Here is an 18,510-nt window from a genome sequence, read left to right as displayed (position 1 = left end):
CGAGACACCTCGGGTTCTGGACAGAGAGCAGGCGGACACGCTGTAATCTCAGGTTCGGGAAGTGGCGGCTGAAAGGTCAAAGGATGGCGTGCAGGTCTGAGACCAGGCTGCCATCTGTGGGACGCGTGACGCCACCTGGTCACACCACACCAGCCGCCCTGAAAAACAGCAGGGGTTCACAGGAGGGCGACAGGAGTCCCGAGTCCTCCCACTGGATCCGACCTCTTCAGAACCAGGCTCGGTCCAGACCTGGCTTCTGACCTACGACATGTCTGGGTCAGGTGGGTGGTGCCCCGCCACCTTGGCGCGGGTCGTCATGGGAACAGAAAGAAGCCTGGTCCTCACGGTGGCGCCGCGCTCTCAGAGAAATTCACACAAATTCATTTTATTACAAAACAAGTCACACCGAAAAACATCCAGTCCGTCGGGAGGCCGTCTTCCTTCAGCGCTTCACCGGCGGCGCTCGCGGCTCCACAGCAGGAGGCCGACGACAATGCAAGAGTTCAAACCGTCACACGTCATCTGAGAAATGGCGGGCGCGAGCGCGGCGTCCCGGCACCTCAGGACAAGCGTCGCCGCTAACAATCGAGGGTTAGCTGAGCGGTGAGATTCGCAGGCGGCTTTTGCTTGTTGCCAGTTCGGCTTGTTGATTGGTGCCACTTCAGAACAGGAATCATTTGTCCGCCTGGAGACCAAAGGCCCGGCGGGCGCTTGCCTCGGGTCACGTGACACAGGTTCAGGTCCCGGGCGTGGCCCCCTCCGCAGGCGGCTGGGGGGGCGTACCTGCGCTCCGGCCCGGAACCAGGCTCAGGACCGGAAGACGTGGACGGCGCGGATCACGTACTGTCGGCAGATGGGACACTCGCTCATCCGTTTGCCGCACTTGGTGCAGGTGATCATGTGACCACACTCCAGAAGGACGCAGTCGATGGGCGAGTCCATGCAGATCCTGCACAGGTTCTCCTCAGGCTCACCACTGCCCCCTGCAGGCACAGAAGGCTGCTCACTCCGTCTCTCTCTTTAACGTTTCAATGAGCCAGAGGGAAGTGAAATAAAGGATGTCATGGCGATTTCTACCACATGCGCAGCATTTATTCCCACTAAACACCGTGTTTGTCACGGAATCGTCCATTCTCCTCCTCAGTCTGTAGAACAAGGCGTCGTGACTGGCTGACACCTGCGGAGCTTTGTTTTTACGACTGAACTACCTTCAGATGGACATCATTATCTGCTGTGGAGACTGTTGTGATTTCTGGTGCGACATCAAAGAGAAACAAAGCTCCGCAGGTGTCAGCCAGTCACGACGCCTGGTTCCACAGACTGAGGAGGAGAACGGACGATTCAGTGACAAACATGCTGTTTAGTGGGAATAAATGCTGCGCATGTGGTAGAAATGGCCTCGACATCCTTTATTTCACTTCCCTCTGGCTCATTGAAACACTAAAGAAACAGAGACGGCGTGTGGCGGATGTGACGTCATCAGTCCGCGGCAGGTGGTCTGGGACCTGAACTCACCTCGCAGGTCCAGCTGGTCCTGGTACAGGCGGCTGACTCGCTCCATCAGCTCCCATTTCTCGCAGCACCCTTTGTAGTTGACAAAGTTCCGGGCCAGAATTTCCTTCAGCTGCCGGACGCTCAGATCCTCGATGTCGCTGGCGCAGCTCAGGTCCGACAGAGACGCCCTGCGGCCCGCCGCCGGGGGCTCCTCCGAGTCCGACACCTGCAGACAGACAGACAGGCCTAAGTCAAGCAGGAGGACTGACCGGGGGGCGGGGTGGGGTGGGGGCACCTGCTCCTCCTCAGTGCCTCCTCCTCCTCCTCGCCCCCCCGCCGACTCCTCTTGGGGCGTCGCCAAAGTTTCGGGCAGGACAGGTTCCGGGTCAAGGGTGGTGGAGGACGTGTCCAGACCGTCGGAGGTCACGGAGGGGGGGTCGGACGACGGCGTCTCCGGGGAGGAGCCTGAGGACGGAGACGAGCGCTGGCTGAGGACCAGCTCCACCAGCTCCTCCTGCGGGGCACAATGAGGTCAGCTGCCTGGGTCGGAGGTCACGGCTCCAGGAAGTGGGAGGGGCACCTTCTCTCGGCACAGGTGCGTGGACACCTGGTGCAGGTGCAGGTAGTCGCGCAGCTCCTTCACCTTCAGCTTCATCAGCTCTGCCCGCTGCAGCAGGTTGCCATAGAAACGCTGACAGGTGTGGCAGAGGCGGGGGCGGGACTCCAGCTGGGCGGAGCATCGGCCGCAGAAGTTCTTCCCGCAGTCGGTGCACACGTGCTGCAGGAGAGCGCCCGGCATCAGGACTTGCGACCCAGGACAGGGCCGGCGCGCGCGCCCTTCCTACCTTCCAGGAGGGCGCGTCGAAGCGCCCCCCGCAGGACGTGCAGCTGAGGTCGGGGGGGTGAGGCGGCTGGCCGCCGAAGGCGGAGTTGGTGTAGGAGCGCCGGCTCTGCTGGACACCGGCGGACTCGTTCACGGCGGCGTCTGAGTCGGAGTCCATGCACATCCAGTTACAGCAGGACGCCCACATACCTGCAAGACAGCGCGGGGTCAGTAAAAACAATTGGGGGGCGCAAGTCCCTGCCACGGAGCGGCTCAAGTTTCCACGGACGTCAGCGCCACCTGCTGGCGGAGCGCGAGCGAGCCGAAGCGTCACCCCCGGACGCACCGGAGTTGAGCGCTGGAGTTGAGAGGTCGCAGCAGATCAGCACCCCGCTTCCAAGTTCGCCCTCCGGGTACTCCGGAGCGGGGCGCGGGTCATGACGTCATACGCGCTCGTCTGTCACCGTCAGCGTATTTGACATTCGGTTGAGAGACGGCTGACCCTCCAAATGCGCCCCGACACGCGACGTGGAAGCCCACTGTTGCCTCGGAACGTCTGGCTTTACGACGCTCCAAACTTGCGCTCGAAGTTACTCCGACTTGGTGTCCGTCGCTGGACAACGTCAACGTCGCGGCTCCACTTCCCACTCGAGCGCTGGGGCTGAGAGCAACACGACGCGGAAGCAGAGGCGCACCACGCCGGGACTTGGGAAGCGGACGGCCGAAGCGTTTCGACGTTCCACCCGGCCGACAGCAGCAGCAGCGGGCGCCGGGGTCCCTCCAGCGCGCGGACGAGGGCCAGTTCGGGGCCACACTTGAGGAAGTGTCCGGCCGGGGAAGTTCCGCTGCTGCTAGCAGGCTACATGCTAGCCCCCACCAAGTTTCAATAAAGTCCCAACACCAACTCTCCGAACCCAACCGAGTCCAGGCCGACCACGAAACAGGAGCGAGAGGTCGCGCGAGAGTGGAAACGGTCCGGAAGGCGGCGGTCCGACTCACCTGTTTGGTGACGGCGCCGTCGCTGCTAACGCGTTAGCCGCCAGGTGTCGCGTTCGCCGCGTGACGTCATCTGCGCCAGGGAAGTTCCGGGCCCGCGCTCCTGCCCTGGGCCGAACCCTCGGCGGCGTGAGGTCAGGAGCCAGTCCAAAACGCGGCCTCGGTCCCGGAAGCGAGCCACGCACGCGCTGGAAAGACTGGAGTGGGACGCAGGAGAACCAACAGAACCTTTATTGTGGAGACAGCAGAAGAACCGGAACCTGGACTGGACACGGGTCGTTATTGCCAGAAACAGAACAGTTAAAAATGGCAGCTTGATGTGGAGAACCGGGAGGACGTGGACCAGCTGGGTCCTGCCACCACCAGACCACCAGCCGCGCATCATCATCATCATCATCATGGCCTCCCCGACCCTCATCTCATTCGCATCTTCGGTTTGTAGTGAAGTCACATGAGCAACTGAGAGACGACGGCCAAAAACAGCACGGCATCTTGGGAAATCAAAGTGGTCGTTCTTTTACTTAGAAAAATGTTTCTGCCGACCTCAGCTGGGATGAGAATTGTAGCAGACCCCCCCCCCCCCAAGCTGAGTCACCATGGCAACAAACATGAAGGAAAACAAAAACAAACTCCAACCGATCGGGGGCGGGGCTTCATCTCATACTACAAAATACAAAATGTACATTTGCACTGGGGTGTGGTGGAGGGAGACCTGTGGGTGAGGGGGCGGGGCAGATATGACGTCACAGTAAGCAGAGGTGGGAGGGGCACAGGTGGACATGCAGCTGTGTTACAGGTCTATGACGAGTTATGGTGATGCTTTTATTCCATCTAAGAATAAATATTCTTGAAGAAGGAGGGCGAGTCTGTCGCAGTGGTGGGACGGGAGCGCCCCCATCGTCCTGCTGGCTTTTCTGCTCAAAGTTCTGTCCCCGCCCCCCTCCTCCCCCTCTTCTGGGCCAGGAGGCCCTCAGTCTCTACTGTTTCTCCCGGGTGATGACTTCCTCCCGCGGCTTGGCGCCGCCGAAGATGGCCGAGTTGGGGTTGGCCACCTGGTTGAGCGGCTCGGCCACGGTGCGCGGCTTCAGCTGCAGGCGGGGCCGCTGCGCTCGCTCCTCTGTGGGGACACCACACCGTCAGACCCCGTCAGCCACGCCGCCAGGCTGGGCTCACCTTCCGACGGTTCTCTGAAGTCCGACGATCCTCCGCGAGGTGGGCCGTCCCGGAAACGGCCCATCCCGCCGCCGCCGCCGCCGCCGCCCCTGCGGTCGCCAGGGCGCCCGGGTCCGCCTCGATTCCGACCCCCCATGTAGTCATCGTCTCTATAGCCTGCAAGAAGACCACAGGGTCAAAGCGGCCAGTGCTTCCCTCGCAAGACGGTCACGGTGACACGCATGACTGGTGATGGGGGTTGGAGGATGGGGGGGGTGGGGGATCCAACTATAGCACCTCTAGCGCCACCTGCAAGAGCAAACAGGACGGGAGAAGTGCCTAACAGCTGGTATCAGCTGCGCTGTGATTGGCCCACCTCCTCCCTGGTGCTCAAAGCCGTCCTCGCGGAAGTCACCTCCTCCTCCTCGGGGAGGTCCTCGTGGTGGTCCGCGTCCTGCAGATGACAGGCCAGTTTAACAACAGCAGGGGCCTCACTGGGAGGGGAGGATCGAGGGGGTGAGGATGAGGCGGCAGATGGAGTGTCACGTCAGACACCTGACACACAGGCGCCGCTGCTCGGCACCAACGCGAGCCCACGTCCCCGGCCGCGCGCACGCACCTCTGTTGTCGTCTTTCCTGAACCCTCTGTCTTTCCGTCCTTCGGCGATGTCCACCCTCAACGGTCGCTCGGCCAGCAACTGCAGGGGTCAGAGCGCACAGGTCAGCACAGGTCACATGCCCAAGCACATGAAACCCTGGAAACCTAGTTGTGAATCAGGGTCCCACGAGCGACTACTCACCGCACCGTCGTAGCACAGAGCTTCTTTCAGAGACTCCAAGTCCTCGAACTCCACGTAGCAGAAGCCTGAAGCACAAGCAGAGGTGAGGCTCTGGACAGCAACCACACCAACAAGCCGCGCCGCCACCACCACCCCCGCTGACCTTTGAACTTGTCTGTTTCCTTGTCCCGCACCAGTCGGATGCTGCGGATGTTCAGCTCCTTGAAGATCATGTCGATGTCGCCCTGCACCGTCTGGAAGGGCAGGTTCCCCACGAAGGCTGTGAACGGCGGCTCTGTCGGCAACTCCTTCTGCTTCTTTGGTGCTCCGGGTCCACCGGGTCCAGGACCACCGCGGGACCTGAGCGCAAAGAGGTGCGCATCTTATAGCTACGGCTTGAGGGTTGGGTCTGGATACTGGACTGGAGTAAAGCTCCCGGACCGCTGGCGAGGTCCTTTCTGAGAAGGTGATCTGCTCCAGTACTGGGTTCCAATACCCATGAGAACATCACTGTCTGAGCTTCAACGTCGTGACCAAAGTTTGTTGCCCGCCAGCAGCAGAAAAATGTGGAATGGATTTCCAGAAGGGCAGCATGTAAACACTGCAGCTCAAAAATTGTTTTTGGCTCTCAAACGCAGAAATGTGGAGGGCTGCATCCCTGGCTCCGTCACCAGGCCCGTGGTTCAGGTGCCACGGTGAGGATGATTTCACTTCCGCGAGGAGCTCAGACGGCCACGTGATCCGGTGGCAGCAGAGCTCCAAACACACACTGCACCACACCTCATGGATGAATTACGGAGGCGGACTCCACCTGCGTGACCCAAGCCTCCCCATCCAGCCGGTGAGCCGCGACCTGCTCGCACTGACTCTGGAGCTGAGTCAGACAACACTGAGGGACACAGGTCTCGAGGGCTGACCACGCAGGTCAGGAGCCCAGCAGCAGGACAGTCAGCACCGGGTCCATCAGCTTCTCACCGCAGGACCTCCAATGTTGGGGGGGACACTGTTCACCCTCAGTGCAGCGCTAGTCCCAGCCAGCCAGGGTCACATCTGCAGCGAAGCGTCCAACGGAGAACCGAGAGAGAAGACCGACTGGTCTGGGTGTGTGTTTCTCCTGAACCCACGCAACCGATCTCGGCTCATCGCTGATCCTGCGGCCAGTCGAAGATCGCATCGACTTGACCTGCCACATCCCTCTGTTGGGACCACTGAGGCGACCAGCGATCGATCACTTCTCGTCCTGCTGCAGCGGACACACGATGCCGCCATGCGGGCTCCTGCAGCTACGCGGCCGCTTGCAGCTGCATGAGCCGAGCGCCGGGCCGCGGAGGCCCACCTCCACCGTCACCTGGCCGGTGGCCCGTCGCTCCTCTGCGAGCCTGGTGCTCCGCTCCGCTCCGCGGCTCGAGCGCGATCCGCCCCGCGCTATCTGTTAGCATGTTAGCATCAGGGCCGCGGTGTTTCCTGAGACGCGCGCCTGCCCCCGCGCCCCAGCTGCGGCCACAGACAGGCGGCCTCTCCGCGAGGCTGCCCGCCCGGGCCGCGCACCTCACGCCTTCTTTTGCTCCGCTAAGTGTAGCGAGGGTCTCCGGGGACGCTCGGACGAGCGCAGCGGACGGCGGGGACTCACCCTCTGCTGCCGAAGCTGCAGTAGCTCCGCTCTTCGTAGCCGTCGTAGTCCGCCATCACTGCTGCTGTGGAGGAGGAGGAGGCGGAGGAGGAGGAGGACCCACGTCACCCGCGGCCCGAGTTTAGCTGCCCGCGGCGCCTGAGCCGACCGCTCCGAAAGTGGCGGCAGTAGAGCCGGTGCAGAGTCGAGCCGAGCGGAGGAGCCGCTCAGTGTGGAGTCGAGAGCGAGCAGAGCTCCGCGACGACTCGGCCATGGATTCATGCGAGTATTCTGCCGTGTGGGAAAACCTTGAGGCTTTGAGGTCTGACTTCATGGCACTTGACCTTGGTTTCTGAACGCATGGCGGCGCCGCTGAACTCCCCCCCCCCAACTTTTCACCGAAACGTTGACGTTTGTGTAGCACCCCACGGTGGAAACAAAACTTCAGGACGAAACAGCGCCTCCTTGCGGCGAGGAGCGACGCTACTTCAGTGGGGCCGAACGCCACCTGCAGGAGGCGCTAAGATTTGTTGGCTTGTTGTTCCCGAGTCACGTGACGTCCGCCCCCCCACCCCCACCCCCCCACACGCGGGCAAAGCAGGTTTGGATTCTTGAGGATTTTATTTAAATAAACAGGAAATAGAGCTGTGAAGAAACACGGAGGCGTCGTGGCCGCAGCCCCAACACAGAACCACAGCTGAGGTCCGGAACCCGACTTGAGGCCTGGGCTCCGTGATGACCGGCAGCTGCTGGACATCATTTGAAACTAAAGTCATCCCTGAATCTTGCCGCGGTCCAGCGCCCCCTCCTGGTGACGAGTGATGCCGCAGCACAAGTAAAAGACCTGGGGTGTCCTCAGGGCTCCGCCTCCTCCGCAATGTTGCCCAGGTCCGGTGACACGCTGTCCGTGGCGGAGGATTTGGGCCGCCGCTGTCTCAGATCTCCCGCCTGGACCTTGTCCTCGCGGGGCCACAGCTCCCCCAGAGACTGCAGGAGGGCAGCAGCAGGTCAAGGTCGGTCATCTGCTCCGCACGCCGCCACGAGGCTCTCACCTGGTTCTCGGCCAGCGCCTGCTTGGCCATGTAGTGCTCCCGCTTGATCTTCATCTCCACTTCCTCAGGAACGTCCGGAACCATCATGTCGATCAGGTTGCCGATGAAGAAGACCACGTGCTGCGGAGAAGCGGCAGCTGCTAAATGTGGCGCCGGAGACAAAACAAGAACCAGACTCGAATGTCGAACCGGTTCCGGCGCACAAACAGGGATCCCTGTGGACAGCTCCTTCCACCACTATTCTGCAGGAACCTGATCCGTCAGCGACACTTGTGGGGACCAGTTCTTGTCAAAAAAACAAACAAAAACCTTGAGGCAACCTTTTGCCACGAGGTTAAGCCTCAAGTTGGGGACTGGACGCCGCTGTTTATGAATAAAGAGCCGGTGAATGCACGTGCTGTCAGTGGAGGCCGGCGGCTACGTCGGAGCTGGGGCCCCGGAGTCGGGCCATGACCTTTCCTCATGCAGTGTCAGTGGAGCAACGTGCCGCGAAAGCAAACTCTGAAAGTGTGACAGTAATCCCGAGCACATTTTACGAGCGTGTGACTCCAAAACTGGAGATGTGTCTGCCGCCGCCCACCGTTTGGCCACGATCGCCGTTTAGAAACGCAAAGCTTGTTTTCCTCCTCTGCTCCACTCTGGCCAGCTGGACCGCTCACTTGAGAGTTGGGCGTGTCCCTGGGAAGCCGGACCTCCCCCGCTCGGCTGTGTCTCGGCTCAGAGCAGAAGCCGCCAGGTGGCGAGCGCGCCAAGCCAGCCGGGACCCGGCTGCTGACACCCACTGGCCAAAGCAGCGGCGGGAGCGGCACCTCACCTCGAAGATGATGACGAAGGACAGTCGGATGGCCAGCAGCTGGAAGTACTCGGGCAGGTAGTGACCGTGCTGGTCTCGGAGAGCCCGGTACCTGCAGGTCTCGTGGTCCGGGTTCTGGCTGGCCGGCGAGGTGGCCAGGGTGAAGTTGATGTAGCCGCTGAGGTTGGCGTCGCGGGTGTAGCGGTAGTAGAGCCGCGGCAGGAAGGAGGAGGTGAAGGCGATGAGAAAGGCCTGCGGAGAAGCCGGGCAGGTGAGCGGCGGCGTCTCCGGCGCTGGGCTCCGGAGGCGGCGCTCTCACGTTGCTGAGGACGGCCACGTGCGTGATGAACTGCAGGATGGGGAACCAGATGCCGATGTCCTGGGCTCGCTCCACCACGGGCCGCCGGTACTCCGCCACAAACTTCTGGGCGTCCAGTCGGATCTCCACCCAGTTGTTGATGAGGGCGAAGAGCGGCGCTAGCGGGCACGCCGCCACGAAGATGGTGATGAAGCCGAACTGGATGACTGCGCAGACACACGCCCGTGAGTGGCGCCCGCCGCCAGCCCCGCGCAGGGAACACTCACCCATCTCCAGGTACTCGCTCAGCAGCCCGTCGCACACCAGCAGCTCGTAGTCCGACTCCCACGGCCGGCCCAGCTCCGCCGGAGCCTCGCCGTCCGCCGACTTCTGCCGCAGCTTCTGTCTCTGCCACCACGCCTTCAGCTTCCTGGCACGGGTGGGGGCCTGAGTTTAGCCAACGCGCGACAAAACACCCTCCTAGTGGGGAGCTTGTCTTGAAGGTTCAGCCTCAGGTGAAGACTTCAGAGCAACTAGGTCAATAGAAGTGGGTCGCAGTTTGGTCCATGTGTTTCGGATGGGCCAGGAGAGGTCCTCGAATGAGGTCCCATTTGGGGGAAAACCCCTCCTTGTGGGGCTCCCACGTCTTTTCTTCCGGCACTTTTGCTGGTCCCCACAGGCCCAAACCTCATCAGGTGAGCGTGAGGTGTTTTGGAGGGTTAGGTTCAAGGGGAGAGGCGATGGCCAGGAGAGGTCCTCACAAGGACAGAGAGAGTGTGCATGTGCGTGTGAGCACTTACGGAACAACGAACTCCTGGACATTGTTGATCAGCTGTTTTCCCACCATGATGACGAGGAGCTCTTGAGCAAGCTGGATGAGACACCCACCTGCGCCGCACTGACACACACACACACACACACACACACACACACAGGCGCGCGATGACCAACCCCGGGCCCGCACCCTGGCCTGCCAGGTCCTGGCCTCACCTCCTCGTTGCGCACGCCGAACAGCGTGTTGTAGTGGCCTGGGTAGCCAACAAAGCTGCGCAGAAGAGAGGGTTCAGTGGCGCCAGCCGCCTGCAGGGGGCGCTGCCAGCCTCACGCTCACCGTCCTTTGAAAAACGCCACGTAGATGGGAGACGAGTAGAAGTTGATGAACTGGAAGATGAAGACTTTGAGGATGAACATGTCTTCGTATTTGGTTTGAGTGCGATGCATCTCTGTGGGGACCAACGCACAGGTCAACACGCGCGGACGCCAACCCCGCGGCCCGCGTGGCGGCCGGCGGCGCCTCACCCCAGCGCGTCAGGATGTGAGCGAGGGAGACGTAAACCCTGGACAGCATCAGGATGACCAGCAGGTTCAGGACCGACCCCGAGATGCTGGCGATCCTGCTGGCCTGCACACACACACACAGACAGACAGGGAGAGCGTGTGGAGCCGTGAGCTCAGCCGCGAGCGGGAAACTCACCGAGACGCTGACGAAGGCATTGCGCGACTTGTAGATGACGATGCCGAGGATGGTCCGGTACAGGATGACGGCGATGAGGAACATCAGGACCACCACCACCTGGGCAGAGCAGCAGGTCAGAGCCGACGGGTCGGAGCCGACGGGTCAGAGCAGGCCCGTCAGAAGCGAGGGCTCAGAACCTAGGACGGCAGGACTCACCATGAGCACGATCACCATGCAGCCCGTCAGGGTCCGGTTGAGGCGGGTCTTCTCAGGGAAGTAGGGCTCCTCCGCTCCGGTCACCGGGTTCCTCACCGTCATGGGGGCCATGGCTGCGAACTCCGGGCGCGGCCGCTCCTGCCGGGGTCACAGGTCAGGCGTGAGAGGGAGACGGGAGCGCGAGACGGGCCGGCCGTCCACCTCGCTCTCCTCGAACTCGGAGCAGTCCCAGCGGTGAGCCAGGGTGCAGCAGGTCCTCTTCCAGTACTCCAGGAAGGTGACGGCCCACAGGGACATGAAGACGCTGAAGAAGACCGTCCCCCCGTTGTCAAACAGCAGCCCCGCCTGCGGCAGGCGGACGGGTCAGCGGCGCCGAGGGGCGGGGCCGGCGGCAGACACCTACCTTGAAGGTGACGCAGATGCTGGAGTAGTTCCAGGCCGAGCAGATGTTGCAGAGAGGGCACATGACAAACTCCCCTCCGCTCTCACACACTTCCTTCCTGCATCACAAGACACAGGTCAGACGCCGCCGCCGCCGCCTCGGCAGAGAGTGACGTCATGGCGGCGCGGCTCCTCACGCTGGGATGTCGGTGGCCACCAGCCAGAAGCCCACGATGAAGACCACAGTCCCGACCACAGACGCCGGCAGCAGCCACCCGGTGTAGAAACCTGCAGGCAGACGCAGCGCTGAGCCTGCGGCGCCACTCCCCTGGCGAGGGGGCGCCACAGTTACCCAGCCAGGCGAAGTACAGCGCAATCTTCTCCCCAAAGTACTCGCGGATGTGGTCCAGAGGCTGGTACCGAGTCCAGCAGGACCACTGGGCCCAGTAGCTGTAGAGGACCTGCCGCAGCCGCAGAGACTCCGGGGGAACCGGGGGATCGGGCCGCTCGAAAGGTCCCTGCGGGGGGTCGGGTTTGCCGGGGTCACCTCGGGGTCAGAAGGTCACAGTCAGGAGGACTCACCTCGTGCAGCGGGTAGGCAGCGCTGAAGACCTTCTCGTTCAGGAGCCGGTCGATTCCGACCTCCCCTCGCTTCACCGAGCCGTAGGGCGTCCGAGCCAGGATCTCGTAGACCTGGGCCCAAACACGGTGAGCGTGTGTGTGCGGGCCAACAGCTCCTGGTGGGGACCTCGCCTGAGGACGACTGGGTTCCGGCCCGGTCCAGGGTCCTGGTCCAGGCGTGCTCAGGGGGAGAGGCTGGGGGAAGGGTGGTGGCCAGGAGGGGTCCCCACAAGGACAGAGAGGCAGGCGTGCGTGTGTGTGTGTGTGTGTGTGTGAGGGAGTGCAAAGAGGCGCAGGAAGAGTTCAGGATGTTTTGACAGCAGACGGATGTGACTCCACCCACTTTCCAAACAGCCACATGAGCGAGCGCATCTCTCTCTGACACACAAAGCCTGAGCCAGTGACTCACCACCTGGTGCCTCTGCGTCGTCTTGAAGAAAGTGTCCTTGTCTTCGCCGCCGAGGAACCTGCAACACACAGCCGGGTGACGCCGCCGTCCCTCTGCGGTCGGAATGATGCTAGCGCCTCTCCACCCCTGACGGACGCTCACTTGTGTGTCAAATGTTAGCCCCGCCCCCAGACGCTCAAGTGTTTGCGTCAGCTGTTGGAGGGGTCCCCGGCGCCCCCCGAGCTCCGCCTTACCGCTCCAGCTTGTTGCTCCTGAACTGGCAGGTGTAGAAGTCGGGCGGCGGGTTGGGGACGTCCTGCTGGAACAGGTTGGGCAGCGACAGGCTCTGGAGCATCTTGGCCGACCAGTTGACGTTGCAGCTGTTGACCACCTGCGGGACACGAGGCGGAGCGTGAGGCGCCGTCTCCCAGAGCCAGCAGCTCCGACCACCTCCACCTGCAGCGGCACCCTCAGGCTGATCTCCTCCGCGTAGTAGCAGAGCACCTCCCAGGGGGCGCTGAGGAGCATGAAGCGGATGCGGTTCTTGGACTGGATCAGCTCCCTCTGGACGCAGAACAGCGTGAGACGGTGCGCCGCGGCGCCCCAGGTGCTCTGCGGCGCCCCAGGTGCTCCGCACACTCACCTGCTCGTCCAACAGTCCCGACCGCCGCAGTTTGGTCAGGAAGGTTTCCCGCCACTTTTTGTGGACAGGGTTGTCGCCCTCTTCTTTGTCCGAGTCCAGAGGCTCCTCCCACACCAGAACGAAGTCTGACAGAGGAGAAGGGGTCTGCTGCTGCGGGGGACGCCATGGCGACCGTGACGGCCGTCAGAGTCGGACTCACCCACTCGAGTCGTCCCGTCGCTGAAGGTGTTTCCGTCCCCGGGCTGCTCCGCCGCCGCCGCCGCCGCGTCCTAGGAGACAACCAGAGGAAGGTCAACCACGTGGCTCCGGGCCCGGGGCGGCTCGGAACCGGCCCATTGTGGCGCCGACAACACAGGAAGAGCAGACTTCCTGTTTCCTGCCCAGCTGGTCTCAGGCAGCCGATTCAAATGTGGAGAGGCTGGAACAGGTTCCCGGGCAGACGAGGAAAATAAGGAGAACCAACAAACGTGCTGAGAAGACAAACACAGGCGGATTAAAGAGCTGAGCTGAGCCGACCTGGGGGGGTTTCAACTGCCGCGCTAGCACGCTAGCTGCCGCCGGGACCCGTCCGGACCGGGCTCGCTGAGCGATGACATCACCAGCTGGGTTCAGGCGGGGGAGGGGGAGCGGGGCGCCACAAGGATCGCACAAGTCATATCAGAGTGTTGGGAAGGTCAAAGGTCGCTGAGACGGACAGACCATGAGGTGGACTTTTGAGGTCAAGAGAGTCAGGACTGAAGTGTAACCCGGCAACAGATGAGCAGTCAGAGTGCGTGCGTGTGTGTGTGTGTGTGTGTGTGTGTGTGCGCGCGGTTACCATGGTGATGCTGCCATAGCTGAGGTCCAGCTTCTTGTCCTGCCCAATGAGTTGGGAGTTGTCGTCCTCCGATTCCACGACTCTGCTCATGTTCCTGCGGACCAGCCAGTCAGTGCGCGTGTGTGAGGCACAAACAGGATCTTTGATCTGAATGTTCCTGTTGATCTTGCGTGTTAGTGTTTGAGAGCATTAGAATGCTGCCTCACCTGGTGACTCGCACCTGGGAGTGTGTGTGTTTGTGTATTATAATGTCCTTCCCAAACGTCCCGGTGTGTGATCCGGCAGGTGGCTCACCTGAGCGCTCCGAGCTGCGAGTCCGGGTGCGAGTCCAGGCGCGAGTCCAGGTGGATCTGGCCCCTGCATGTGCCAGTGTGAGGGCTCCAGCTCAGGCTGTCCTGCCCTCGACTCCTCCCCTCACTTCCTCCTCCCGTCGCCCCGTCAGTCTGGCCCACAGTCACCTGACACATCTCTAAAGGATGTTCATGTCAACTTTATCGTGCACTCGCACTCGACAGCGCCCTCTGCTGTGTCACCCTTGAGAGCCAGTCGGGGGCGGCGGTCAGTGTCTCTGCTAGCTTCAGCTTCCTTTGGCTGCTGGACTCTGAAGCAGTAGTGAGCTCTCTCGGCGGTCCGACCTGGACCTGGACCTGGACCTGGACCTGGCTGCAGAAGGGTTTTCCTGGTTTATCTCTTCAGCAGACCCCCTCCCCCACCCCACCCCGCCCCGCCCCCCCAGCAACAAAAGAGACAAGCCGGTGATGGTGGTTGGGTTAGCTTAGCTCACAAAGCTAACAGTCTACTAGACACAGAAACCCACGGTACATGATGATGCAACAGGCCGCTATGAGGTCATCACAGTGATGTCATGAACTAAGGCATTACAGAGAGAGAGAGAGAGCGCTTCCATCCCATGACTCGCACGCACACAAAAGCGACACATTGACAATAGTAATAATAAAAAAACAACAGCATCTATTCAGCAGCATCTTCCTCCTCGTCATCTTCATCAGCCCGTCATGGGACGTCCGGCTCCCTGATCCTCAAGCTGGTGACGCTAACATGCTAACAGCCAGTCATCGGTGTTAGCACGCCTCTACCAGACCTCGCAGCGCCTCCCAGTGTTCATGGGTGAGCCTGCAGGGCAGTGGAAGTGGCGGCTGAAGTCCGGGGAGTTGGTGAGCGTGCCGATGACCCGGTAGCGGGGCGGACTGTGCGGGTCAGTCACCAGGCCTTCGTGAGCACTTTCAGGAGTCCGGACCGAACACCACACCTGACACCATCCAACAGTAGGGAGAAACAGAGAAGTCAGTGGAGGGAGGGTGAGCGAGAGGAGAGAGAGGGGGGTGGGGGGTGGGGGTGGGTGAGGGTGAGAGAGTGAGAGAGAGGGGGGGTGAGGGTGAGAGAGAGAGGGGGGGTGGGGGTGTGTGAGGGTGAGAGAGGGGGGGTGTGGGTGAGAGAAAGGAGAGAGAGTGGGGGTGAGAGAGGGGGGTGAGAGAGAGAGTGGAGGGGGTGTGGGTGAGAGAGAGAGAGGGAGAGAGGGGGGTGAGAGAGAGAGAGAGGGAGAGAGGGAGAGGGAGGGTGAGAGAGGGAGGGAGGGAGGGGGGGTGAGAGAGGGAGAGAGAGAGAGGGGGAGAGAGAGGGGGGGAGGGGGGGAGAGAGAGAGAGGGAGAGGGGGGGAGAGAGAGAGAGAGAGGGAGGGAGAGAGAGAGAGAGAGAGAGAGGGAGAGGGAGAGAGAGAGGGAGAGAGAGAGAGAGAGGGAGAGAGAGAGGGAGAGAGGGAGAGGGAGGGTGAGAGAGGGAGGGAGGGAGGGGGGGTGAGAGAGGGAGAGAGAGAGAGGGGGAGAGAGAGGGGGGGAGGGGGGGAGAGAGAGAGAGGGAGAGGGGGGGAGAGAGAGAGAGAGAGGGAGGGAGAGAGAGAGAGAGAGGGGGGGGAGAGAGAGAGAGGGGGTGTGGGCGAGAGAGAGGGCTTGGTTATCCTACTTTGTGGGGACTAATTCTTGACAAAACACTATCCTTGTGAGGACATTGTGGGGACATTTGGCTGGTCCCTACAAGGTTAAGCCTCAATTTGAGGATGAAGACTAACTGGGTTCCAGTCTGGTCATGGAGGGAGGAGGAGGGCGATGGCCAGGAGAGGTCCCCACAAGGACGGACAGACAAGCCTGTGTGCGTGTGTGCGTGTGTGTCTGACTCACCTGAGCGAACCCCACAAAAAACAGCTGGTTGTTGGTGAGGTTGACAGCAGGGAGCCTCTTCTCCTCGCCGTTCTTCTGGACCCAGGACTGGTAGGCCTGCAGACAGCGAGGAGAGTGTCAGCGGCGTCCCAGCTCTGGCTGCCATCCCGACTCACGTGGTACGCGGCCTTGAGCCCCCCGTTGTCGGCGATGTTCTCCCCCAGAGTCTGCTTGCCGTTGACCTGCTCGCCGTTGACACGGTAGCGGCCGTACTGCTCCGTCATGCACTGGGTCCTCTGGCGAAAGGCGTCCACCGACGCGTTGTGCCACCACGGCCGCAGGTTGCCCTCCTTGTCGTACTCTCGACCTGGACAGAGCAGGTCCCCGGGGTCAGAGCCCCCCTGGTCCTGGCCCGGCTCACGTGAGCGTGCGTGCGAGTGTCTCACCTTGGTCGTCGAAGGCGTGAGTCAGCTCGTGACCCATCACCACGCCGATGCCGCCAAAGTTCAGAGCCCTGCGAAGAAAGGCGGTGGGCTGAGGCGGCAGGACGGAGCAGCCGGCGGAGCACTGAGACTCACTTGGGATGGTCGTGAGCGTAGAAAGGAGCCTGGAGGATCCCAGCCGGGAACACGATGCCGTTCTTGGTGGGCATGTAGTAGGCGTTGACCGCCGGCGGCGTCATGCTCCACCTGCTCCCCAGCACACGGCGAGAGAGAGGGAGGAGGGGAGGGGGGTGGGTAAGGGGTGTGTGTGTGTGGGTGAGAGAGATTTTGGGGAAAACACCTCCTTTCAGGATGAAAATATCAAACTAACTGGGTCTCAGTCTGGTTCCGAGTCCTGGTTGTGGTGAGCCATGTGTTTAGGGGGCTGGTCCCCACAAGGAGGGAGGGAGTGTGTGTGCGTGTGTGTGTGCTGCTCTCACTGGTCTTTGTTGGGGCTCTTCCTCAGCTGGTCCGCCATCACTCTGGAGGAGAAGTTGTAGAAGTTGAGCATGTTCTGGAAGAAGCTCTCCTCAGACACCTCGTACTGGCGAGACAGGAGGCAAACGTCAGCCTGTCTGTCCCTCCCTCCCTTCCTCCCGCCCGCCTGTCTGTCTGTCTGTCTGTCTGTCCACTCACGCCATCATAAACATCATCCAGTTCTTTAGGATCCAGGATGAACTCTGGGAAGCCGATCATGTCGTAGATGGCGTCGGCCTGAAGACAGGAAGACCGTCAGTGACCCGCCCGTCCGCCCGCCCGCGCGTCACTCCTCCCGCCACCTTGTCCTTGGCCGCCTGCCTGGTCTGCCGGTCCATCCAGCTCAGTCGGTCCAGAGCTCCTTTAAACGCCGCGCGTATCTCCTCGATCATCTCCTGGGCCTGACGGAGAGAGAGAGACAGGTGGGCGCCGTCTCACCGCAGGCTTCCAGGGCTCCAGACTCACGATCTCCTTGCTCCGCTTGTCGAAGGTGGCCTTGACGAAGAGCGCGCCCAGAGCGAAGCCCAGCGTGTCGTCGGTGTTGCCGATGCAGGTCTGCCAGCGCGGCGTGCAGGACTGCAAGACAGGGTGCAGCCGCTGAGCCGGCCGGCGTGTCTGGAGAGAAGGTTGCTCTTCTCGGTTCTACCTTCTTGGTCCCGTACAGAGACTCCACCAGCTTGTCCTGGGCGTTCTCGAAGCGCTGGTCCAGACTGGCCACGCTCTTCTGCACCAGTGTCCAGACCATGTAGTTGTTCAGCAGGCTGCGGACGGGAGGCGGAGACGGCGTCAGCGCCGGCGCCACCTGCGTCCCGGGCCGCAGCACCCACCTGCGCTCCGTCCTGTTGATCAGCTCCGACACCTGCTGCAGGTAGTCCCGGGCGTACAGCACCACCGGCTCCGTGTCGTTGAGCTCCAGGGGCGACAGCGAGGAGGACAGGAAGTCCTGCCAGTCCACGGCAGGCGCCAGCAGCTGAGGAGCCCGGCACAAGCTTATGTAATGTCCTGTGGTCTCTAGGCAACGGCTCCTGGCAACCGTCGTCATGGCGACGTGAGAAGCAGGAGCCGCTGCAGAGCAGTACTGCAGTACTACCACGGCGGCTCAGTACCTGCAGCTCTGAGATGGTGACTTTGTGGTAGGTCTTCTCTTCGTCTCGGCGCTGGTCCTGGGGGACGGTGATGTTGGCCAGCGACGTCTCAAAGTCCAGGATCTGCTGCATCTGCTGGCGAGTGGAGGTCCGCTCGCCGCCCAGCAGCATGCCCAGCTCCACCATGTAGTCCAGGTAGGCCAGGAGAACCTGCGGGTCAGGCACATGCTCAAGAGCCACGCCGTCCGGCAGCCAGGGCCTCACCTTCTGGTTGGCCGTCCTGTTGAGGTAATAGTCCCGCGACGGCAGGAAGAGCCCGGACTGGTCCACCTGCGGGAGCGAGACAGCATGAGCCGGGGGCCCGGGCTTCGGGGGGCGCCTCCGCTCACCAGGATGACGTTGCTGTTGGAGTTCTTGGGGTCGGCGCTGACTCCCACGGTGAAGAAGGGCTGAGCTCGATACGGCCCCGACACCACCTTCAGCACCTCCATGAAGTTGTCCTTCTCCCAGGGCCCGGTCAGGTTCCAGCCCCCTATCTGCACACGGCGTCAGGGCGGAAGGTCGCGGCGGCCGGCCGCAGCCCTCAGGCTGGGGGTTACCTTGGCGATGAGGTCCACGAGCGGCTGCGCGCCGAGCTCCTCGATCCTCTGCGTGTTGAGGCAGGACAGGTAGTAGGAGCGGGTCTTCTTCTCGGCCTCGCTGGTGCCGTTGAAGGTCCCGTTCTCTGCAAGGCAGGCGGCTGGTGAGGACGCGGCCGAGACGCTCCGGCGCCAG

The 18,510-nt window shown here is 62.0% G+C and overlaps 4 protein-coding genes across 9 annotated transcripts in view; all 4 read right to left on the bottom strand.

The window, feature by feature from the left end:
- Positions 1-101: 101 nt before the first annotated feature.
- Positions 102-3,725, bottom strand: rffl (ring finger and FYVE-like domain containing E3 ubiquitin protein ligase). Of its 3 annotated transcripts, none has more exons than XM_053880644.1 (6): positions 2,618-3,725; positions 2,340-2,527; positions 2,075-2,272; positions 1,790-2,008; positions 1,516-1,720; positions 102-983 (listed from the first exon to the last, which is right to left on the bottom strand). In XM_053880644.1, exons 2-6 carry the CDS (start codon positions 2,523-2,525, stop codon positions 808-810), a joined length of 984 nt encoding a protein of 327 aa, XP_053736619.1. In that variant the 5' UTR covers positions 2,526-2,527; positions 2,618-3,725; the 3' UTR covers positions 102-807. The 3 variants fall into 3 exon arrangements, with proteins under 3 accessions (XP_053736619.1, XP_053736628.1, XP_053736611.1); XM_053880653.1 differs by having other exon boundaries at positions 2,664-3,725; XM_053880636.1 differs by having other exon boundaries at positions 3,317-3,725.
- A 153-nt stretch (positions 3,726-3,878) lies between these two features.
- On the bottom strand, positions 3,879-7,004 carry eif4h (eukaryotic translation initiation factor 4h). Of its 2 annotated transcripts, XM_053880689.1 has the most exons (7): positions 6,875-7,004; positions 5,408-5,604; positions 5,266-5,330; positions 5,085-5,163; positions 4,842-4,919; positions 4,487-4,642; positions 3,879-4,430 (listed from the first exon to the last, which is right to left on the bottom strand). In XM_053880689.1, the coding sequence occupies exons 1-7, from the start codon at positions 6,928-6,930 to the stop codon at positions 4,291-4,293; spliced, it is 771 nt and encodes a 256-aa protein (XP_053736664.1). In that variant the 5' UTR covers positions 6,931-7,004; the 3' UTR covers positions 3,879-4,290. The 2 variants fall into 2 exon arrangements, with proteins under 2 accessions (XP_053736664.1, XP_053736672.1); XM_053880697.1 differs by lacking the exon at positions 4,842-4,919.
- Positions 7,005-7,464: 460 nt separating this feature from the next.
- Positions 7,465-14,194, bottom strand: ano7 (anoctamin 7). 2 transcript variants are annotated; one of them, XM_053880094.1, is made up of 23 exons: positions 13,813-14,194; positions 13,519-13,612; positions 12,901-12,970; positions 12,702-12,826; positions 12,515-12,622; positions 12,313-12,449; positions 12,080-12,137; positions 11,632-11,742; positions 11,402-11,567; positions 11,247-11,337; positions 11,072-11,168; positions 10,870-11,013; positions 10,669-10,806; positions 10,471-10,569; positions 10,296-10,398; positions 10,108-10,219; positions 9,987-10,041; positions 9,797-9,894; positions 9,284-9,426; positions 9,018-9,223; positions 8,720-8,950; positions 7,906-8,025; positions 7,465-7,840 (listed from the first exon to the last, which is right to left on the bottom strand). In XM_053880094.1, exons 1-23 carry the CDS (start codon positions 13,983-13,985, stop codon positions 7,709-7,711), a joined length of 2,811 nt encoding a protein of 936 aa, XP_053736069.1. In that variant the 5' UTR covers positions 13,986-14,194; the 3' UTR covers positions 7,465-7,708. The 2 variants fall into 2 exon arrangements, with proteins under 2 accessions (XP_053736069.1, XP_053736060.1); XM_053880085.1 differs by having other exon boundaries at positions 10,296-10,569.
- An 83-nt stretch (positions 14,195-14,277) lies between these two features.
- Positions 14,278-18,510, bottom strand: part of ece2b (endothelin converting enzyme 2b) — a 5,676-nt gene continuing 1,443 nt past the window's right edge. The window contains exons 5-19 of one of the 2 annotated variants that reach the window (XM_053880153.1): positions 18,336-18,460; positions 18,126-18,272; positions 18,001-18,066; positions 17,758-17,946; positions 17,479-17,621; positions 17,298-17,412; positions 17,117-17,227; positions 16,954-17,052; positions 16,811-16,888; positions 16,615-16,718; positions 16,271-16,381; positions 16,139-16,206; positions 15,869-16,059; positions 15,714-15,809; positions 14,278-14,788 (exon numbers count right to left, since the gene is read on the bottom strand). In XM_053880153.1, coding sequence (XP_053736128.1) covers positions 14,612-14,788; positions 15,714-15,809; positions 15,869-16,059; positions 16,139-16,206; positions 16,271-16,381; positions 16,615-16,718; positions 16,811-16,888; positions 16,954-17,052; positions 17,117-17,227; positions 17,298-17,412; positions 17,479-17,621; positions 17,758-17,946; positions 18,001-18,066; positions 18,126-18,272; positions 18,336-18,460 — 1,820 coding nt within the window. In that variant the 3' untranslated portion in view covers positions 14,278-14,611. Of the gene's footprint in view, positions 14,789-15,713; positions 15,810-15,868; positions 16,060-16,138; positions 16,207-16,270; positions 16,382-16,614; positions 16,719-16,810; positions 16,889-16,953; positions 17,053-17,116; positions 17,228-17,297; positions 17,413-17,478; positions 17,622-17,757; positions 18,067-18,125; positions 18,273-18,335; positions 18,461-18,510 lie in introns of both variants that reach the window. The other variant, XM_053880146.1, reaches the window with a different exon arrangement.

This window comes from Synchiropus splendidus, chromosome 1, assembly GCF_027744825.2.
Source record: "Synchiropus splendidus isolate RoL2022-P1 chromosome 1, RoL_Sspl_1.0, whole genome shotgun sequence".
Lineage (NCBI taxonomy): Eukaryota > Metazoa > Chordata > Actinopteri > Syngnathiformes > Callionymidae > Synchiropus > Synchiropus splendidus.
This window is presented reverse-complemented; position numbering and strand designations above follow the sequence as displayed.

Excerpts from the sequence above, each read along its gene's own strand:
- rffl (XM_053880644.1), bottom strand. The coding sequence starts at position 2,525 with ATGTGGGCGTCCTGCTGTAACTGGATGTGCATGGACTCCGACTCAGAC. Across the intron at positions 2,009-2,074 it reads CGCACCTGTGCCGAGAGAAG|GAGGAGCTGGTGGAGCTGGT; the intron begins GTGCCCCTCCCA and ends TGTGCCCCGCAG. Across the intron at positions 984-1,515 it reads GGACCAGCTGGACCTGCGAG|GGGGCAGTGGTGAGCCTGAG; the intron begins GTGAGTTCAGGT and ends CTGTGCCTGCAG.
- eif4h (XM_053880689.1), bottom strand. The coding sequence starts at position 6,930 with ATGGCGGACTACGACGGCTACGAAGAGCGGAGCTACTGCAGCTTCGGC. Across the intron at positions 5,164-5,265 it reads CTCTGTGCTACGACGGTGCG|TTGCTGGCCGAGCGACCGTT; the intron begins GTGAGTAGTCGC and ends TGACCCCTGCAG. Across the intron at positions 4,920-5,084 it reads CAGGAAAGACGACAACAGAG|GACGCGGACCACCACGAGGA; the intron begins GTGCGTGCGCGC and ends TGTCATCTGCAG.
- ano7 (XM_053880085.1), bottom strand. The coding sequence starts at position 13,985 with ATGTGTCAGGTGACTGTGGGCCAGACTGACGGGGCGACGGGAGGAGGA. Across the intron at positions 12,138-12,312 it reads AGGAGCAACAAGCTGGAGCG|GTTCCTCGGCGGCGAAGACA; the intron begins GTAAGGCGGAGC and ends TGTGTGTTGCAG. Across the intron at positions 11,169-11,246 it reads GTGGCCACCGACATCCCAGC|GAAGGAAGTGTGTGAGAGCG; the intron begins GTGAGGAGCCGC and ends CTTGTGATGCAG.